Source organism: Mandrillus leucophaeus, unplaced genomic scaffold (genome assembly GCF_000951045.1).
Source record: "Mandrillus leucophaeus isolate KB7577 unplaced genomic scaffold, Mleu.le_1.0 Scaffold29, whole genome shotgun sequence".
NCBI classification, from domain to species: Eukaryota; Metazoa; Chordata; class Mammalia; order Primates; family Cercopithecidae; genus Mandrillus; species Mandrillus leucophaeus.
In genome coordinates this window covers 445,215-451,519 of record NW_012103031.1, presented here as the reverse complement: position 1 = coordinate 451,519, position 6,305 = coordinate 445,215, and the positions used below count along the sequence as shown (strand labels likewise).

Here is a 6,305-nt window from a genome sequence, read left to right as displayed (position 1 = left end):
CAAGATCACGCCATTGCACTCCAGCCTGGGGAACAAGAGCGAGACTTCATCTCAAAAAAAAATTTTTTTTTTTAGATTATTAATTTTTTTTTCCTTTTAGACAGAGTCTCACCCTGTCGCCCAGGCTGGAGTGCAGTGGCATGATCTAGGCTGACTGCAACCTCTGCCTCCTAGATACAAGCGATTCTCTTACCTCAGCCTTCCGAGTAGCTGGGACTACAGGCATGACCACCATGGTCAGCTAATTTTTATATTTTTGGTAGAAATAAGATCTCAGTATATTGCACAGGCTGGTCTCAAACTCCTGGGCTCAAGTGATCCTCCCACCTTGGCCTCCCAAAGTGCTGGGATTACAGGAGTGAGCCACTGTGTCTGGCCTCTCATGACTTTTCTAAGGCAGTTACTGAAGGACCTGCTCCATGAAAACAAAAGAGTGAGTCAAGAAAAGGAGTCAAGTACAGGAAACAGAACTTCTGACCAGAACAGAGGCAAAAGGATTCTATGAGATGATGGTGAAGGGAAATACCAGCGCAACAGGTCTGTCCCCGGGCAGAGGGCTACTAGTGCAAACTGGACCAGGTCAGTGGGCTCCTGAAGAAATTTCTTCAAGAAGATGAAATTGATAAAATGTCTAATGAAACTGATGTCTTGACAAAAGATATAATTGATGAATAATTTAGGGTTCACACTGTTAAGTAGATAGAAAACCAGACCAAATATAACCAAACACAGGGCTGGTGGTGGTGGCCTGTCTGTAATCCCAGCACTGTGGGAGGCCAAGGTGGGTGAATCACGAGGCCAAGAGATCGAGACCATCCTGGCCAACATGGTGAAACCCTGTCTCTACTAAAAATACAAAAATTATCTGGGTGTGCTGGCGCACACCTGTAGTCCCAGCTACTTGGGAGGCTGAGGCAGGAGAATCGCTTGAACCTGAGGTGGAGCTTGCAGTAAGCCGAGATTGCACCACTGCACTCCAGCCTGGTGACAGAGCAAGACTCCCTCTCAAAAAAAAGAAAAAAAATTGAACACATTTTTTTTTCCAGTTCTAGGAAAACAAAAAGTTGCACAAGAAAGGAAAAGTGATCATAGTGTATATTGCCTGTCTCAGTCCTGATTAGCATACATAGTAATAAAAATGTAAATCTTGGGCTGGGCACAGTGACTCATGCCTGTAATCCCAGCACTTTGTAAGCTGAGGTAGAAGGATCGCTTAAGCACAGGAGTTTGAAGCCAGCCTGGGCAATATAATGAGATCCCATCTCTACAAAAGATTCTCTTAAAATTATTTCTAACTTAAAAAGAGTGTAAATACTGAATATTGATTTCTTTCAAAGTCTAAAATACAACTGGGCTGGGTGCAGTGGATCCCACCTGTAATCCCAGCATTTTGGGTGGACGACGCGGGCAGATCGCTTGAGCCCAGGAATTCAAGACCAGCCTGGAAAACATGGTGAAACCCTGTCTCTACAAAAAATTTAAAAATCAGCTGGGCGTGGTGGCTCATGCCTGTAGTTCCAGCTACTCCGGAGGCTGAAATGAGAGGATCACTTGAGCCCAGGAGACCAAGGCTGCAGAACTGTGCCACTGCAATCCAACTTGGGTGATAAACTGAGCGGAGCCCCTGTTTTTGAGACAAAATCTCAAAAACAAATAACAAACAAACCCCCAAACAACAACAACAACAAAAAAAACAACAACAAAACCCACTGTACTTGAGGGTAATAGAAATATGTTGTGGCATAGGCTGGGGAGGAAAAAAGAGCTAAGTGATCATTTTCTAGAGTGGAAAATTCATTGATAATATCTAAAACTAAAAACTCCACAGGCAGCAATTTAAGTGTAATATTAGAGATATGGAAGAAAATACCCCCAAAATTAGCTAAAAAGGAGAAAAGCAGTTGCTTCTATAAAGAGGAATCTATAAGGATATGGGTAAGAACATTTTTAAAAATGCAGTTTAAAAATTTTTTAAATTGTTATTGTTTTGATAAAAGAGATGGGTCTTGCCATATTGCCCAGGGTGGTCTCGAACTCCTGGGCTCAAGTGATCCTCTCGCCTTGGCTTCCCAAAGTGCTGGGATTACAGGTGTGAGCCCACATCCCCAGCTCACCAATGTTGACCAAAATAATAATAAGTTAAAAGGTCTAAAAAGTACTTGGAGGCTGGGCATGGTGGCTCATGCCTGTAATCCCAACACTTTGGGAGACCAAGGCGGGTGGATCACCTGAGGTCAGGAGTTCGAGACCAGCCTGGCCAACATGGCGAAACCCCATTTCTACTAAAAATACAAAAAGTTAGCCAGGCATGATGGCAGGTGCCTGTAATCCTAGCTACTCGGGAGGCTGAGGCAGGAGAATCCCTTGAACTCGGGAGGCAGAGGCTGAGATCTCACCATTGCACTCCAGCCTGGGTGACAGAGTGAGACTCTGTGTCAAAAAAAAAAAAAAAAAAAAAAATTAAAAAAGGACTTGGAGATGGAGAAGGGCAGCAGAGTAGATAGAACAAGAAGAGAGCAGGAGGGATGGAGACTTAGGAAGCAAGGAAAGTGGTTGGGATGGGTAAGGGGAGTCTGAAAAGGGAAGGGAAGTGGCTGACATCGGTGGCTTGAGGGGAGAGGAGGAGAGGTGGATGGTGGGAAGCAGGTGCAGTGGAGATCGGGGTTGGACATGGGAAGGCAGGAGGCACTCACCGGGGCCTCGGACATGAGCACGGGGTGCAAGTTTGGCTCAGACTTGACGTGTTTGCTGTAGGTATGATCCAGGATGGCTCGGAAGCACTCCCAGTCCTCGACTGGGGCCAGGAGAGCAGAGTGGAGAAAGGCAAGAGGGCAGGCAGAGGTCAGGGACAGGAAGAAAATGAGGGAGAAAGGCCAAGCCCAAAGGAGGGTCAGTGAGTCCAGGTCCAGGGGAACGTCCCCCCTTCCCAGAAACCTGGTGGGCCCCTGGGAAGGGAACCCAGCGAGAAGAACCCTGGCAGCGAGAAGAACCCTGGGGCTGCAAGGAAGACTCTTTGGGGAGTGGGGGCTGCTATGTCCCAGATCGTGGGGAGTGGGCTCCCTATCTGTCAGGAGGTGATGGGTGGGGGCCCCTTACTCATGCCATTCTTGAGGGGCGACATGACCTCCGCTCCATCCCGAGGCACGTGCAGGGCATTGGTGTCGATGTGGAATATCTTCCCTTTCTTCTCTTTGTCCCCCTCCAGCTCCAGCCCGCCCCCCTCCTCCGCGGCCAGCAGCCCCACCGTGGTGGGGAAGTCAGCCTGGTGGGGAAGGGTTGGGGGAGGATCGGCAGGAGAGGGGTCACCCTCTTGCCCCTGTCCAGCCCCACGGCAGGGTCCTCAGCCCGCCCCTGGGTTTATTCCCACATTCCCGCTCAGCAGAGCTTCTGGGCGATCTGGGAGAGCCCTGGGTCACTGGAAAGCCTGAAGAAGGGTCCGGAGCCCCTAGGATTTAGAGAGGAGACTGGAAGGCTCACCTTGGGACAGTCCTCCCCAGCGTACCCAGCGCGGACTGAGAAGGAGCCAATGTCAAAGACCAGCGCCCCCACCTCATCTGTGAGGGGAGACAGGCCTGTAAGGGGACCTCCCCCGAAGTTTTTCCCGCTAGGTAGTTCCGAGAGAAAGTCAGGGCAGAGCCACAGACTCGCCACCTTCAACACCAGTCTGGAGCCGGTGGGAACTGGGCCTGGAGTCTGAGTTCCTGGGACTGGGGGTGGGGGCATCATACCGCCAGGGTCCCTTCTTGCCCACTGGCCTTGCTCAGGCCACCCTCCCGACGGGAAAGGAAGGGGCCGGGGCCAGGTGGAGGTGGGTTGTAAGGTAGAGAGGTTCGGCCCGGTGCGCACGAGGACGGAGCGCAGGGGAGGCGGGAGACCCGAGCCTGGGACTGGACCCGTTCATGCGCGGAGGTGACAGGCCCCGGGGTGCCCAGAGCTCGGATGGATGGCGCGGGTTCGGAACGCAGGGGGCCGGAGGCTCGCTCACCTCCGCCGTAGACGCCCCCGCTCATAGTGCCTTCTGCTCTGCTAGCGGCCCGTGGGCGGCGGCGGGATCAGCACCGAGGCGGCCGGACAGCTCCCGGGATCCCTGGCGGGGCGGGGAGCGCGGCGACCAATTGGGAGGCCGGATCCCCCGCCCCCAACGGCGCCGCCGATTGGCTGCCAGGCGAGACAATGACCGGACCGGGGGCCGCGGATTTAAAGGGGAAGATACCCTCCGTTAGGCGACCAGGAGGAGATGGGGCAGGGGGCGCCTAGCAGGGACTTAGAGACCGTCGCTAAGGAACGGGCGGCAGAGAGGAGAGCAGGGCAGAGGCGGAGACCAAGACTCTGCAGGACGACTGATGAGGTCCCTACCCCCTTGCTTTTTGTTTTTATTAAATTTTTTGGTGGAAACAGAGGTCTTGTTACGTTGCCCAGGCTGGTCTCGAACTCCAGAGCTCAAGCGATCCTCCTCAGCCTCCCAGATAGCAGGGATTACAGGCAGGTGCCAGCACACCTGGCAAATTAAAAAAAAATTTTTTATGGAGACAGGGTCTTGCTCAGGTTGATCTTGAACTCCTGGCCTCAAGCGATCCTCCCACCTCAGCCTCTCAAAGTGCTATGCCCGACCTCTACCCCCCTACTTTTTAAAGCAAGACTGGGGAGAGAGCTCCACTCCCCAGAAGGGTCATCTATCTTCAGGCTGCTCTGAGCCCGGTTCTGCCACACCCGGGCCTAAATGGAATTGCCAGGAGAGGGAGGGAAGGGAAGATTAAGAGAGGGACCAGAGGGGGTGGGGGTGTGTCTCCATCTCTCTCTGTTTTTTTCTTTTTTTTTCTTTTTTTTTTTAGAGACTGGCTGGTCTTGAAGTCCTGGCCTCAATGTCCCAAAGTGCTGGGATTAAAAGCATGAGCCACCGTGTCCAACTTCCCTCCTTTGTCTTTCGCTGGCCCCTCTTTTCCTTGCCTTGCTCCCCCCCCACCCCCACCACCCCAGTACCTGGGCGTTATACATGTGTACACATGCTTACGCATGTATACATACGTTCACACACAGGCATTCAGCCCACCTGGCTTTAGCTTCTTTTCTCCATCTCTCTCTCTCTTCAGCGCCTATTTTCCTAAGGAGGCATTTATCAACAAAAGGGTTTTTGTTTCTTTTCTTTTTGAATTGGGGTCTTCCGTCACCCAGGCTAGAGTGCAGTGGCACGCTCACAGGTCACCGTAACTTTGAACTCCTGGGTTCAAGTGATCCTCTCGCCTCAGCCTTCTGAGTAGCTGGGACTTACAGGTGCACACCACCACACCTGGTTTTTTTTTTGTTTGTTTGCTTGTTTTAGAGAAGGGCCCTCACTATGTTGCCCAGTCTGGTCTCTAACTCCTGGCCTCAAGCGATCCTCCCACCTTGGCTTCCTGAGTCATTGGGATTACAGGTGTCAGCCGCAGCACCGGACTAACAACAGGGTTTTCTACTGCTTGGATCCCAGGTTCTTCTGGGCTCCTGGCACCACAGTTTTGGCAGCAAAGGCAAAGGAGCAGCTCTGACAACTTGGGGTAGCCGAGGGACTCTTATGTGAGGGTGCATGTGTCTGTATGTATGTGTCTATGTGTGTTGGCGTATGGGTGCATGTGTGTACATATGCACATATGAATGCTTGTGTGTGTTGAGTGTGTGCCCATCTACTTGTCTGGGGGCGAGGGAGCTCTGAGACCAGAGATAGCACAGGAAGAGGATACTATGTGAGGTCCGCATGCCCCTGAAGGTTCTCTGCTCACCACATGCCCACCCTGGAAGAGACTCCACCCCTCCCCGGCCAAAGGACAGATGGCTTGAACTGGCTCATGGATAACCTACTGATGACAGTGGCATTGCAATGCCTAGGGTTGGTTCCAAGTTCCGACTTGGCTTCTAAGACTGAAAGGGTCCAGGTTTCAGCGGGAGTGGTCAGCTGTAGGGGAGAGGGCTGACTCAGGCGCTGAGAGAGTGAGATTTTTCCAGAGTGACCCTAGGTCAGTCCATTGAGGCCTGGAGGAATTGGGTGGATTTCTTAAAGTGCTTACATTTCTTTTTTTCTTTTTAAGCCGGGGTCTCCCTCTGTCACCCAGGCTGGAGTGCAATGGTGCAATCTCGACTCACTGCAACATCTCCCTCCCAGGTTTAAGCAATTCTTCTGCCGCAGCCTCCTAAGTAGCTGGGGTTATAGGTGCGTGCCTCCACTCCTGGCTATTTTTTTTTTTTTTTTTTGTATTGTTTTTAGTAGAGACCGGGTTTCACCATGTCGGCCAGGTTGGTCTCGAGCTCCTGACCTCAAATGAACGACCCAC

At 51.9% G+C, this 6,305-nt stretch overlaps 1 protein-coding gene across 2 annotated transcripts in view; it reads right to left on the bottom strand.

The window, feature by feature from the left end:
- ACTL6B (actin-like 6B) overlaps positions 1-4,117 on the bottom strand; it is a 12,554-nt gene extending 8,437 nt beyond the window's left edge. Inside the window, exons 1-4 of one of the 2 annotated variants that reach the window (XR_001006656.1) lie at positions 3,986-4,116; positions 3,478-3,554; positions 3,097-3,262; positions 2,694-2,794 (exon numbers count right to left, since the gene is read on the bottom strand). Coding sequence is in view for 1 of the 2 variants with exons in the window: in XM_011985672.1 (XP_011841062.1) it covers positions 2,694-2,794; positions 3,097-3,262; positions 3,478-3,554; positions 3,986-4,010 (369 nt within the window). In the remaining variant the exon portion in view is untranslated. Of the gene's footprint in view, positions 1-2,693; positions 2,795-3,096; positions 3,263-3,477; positions 3,555-3,985 lie in introns of both variants that reach the window. The other variant, XM_011985672.1, reaches the window with a different exon arrangement.
- Between the last annotated feature and the right edge of the window lie 2,188 nt (positions 4,118-6,305).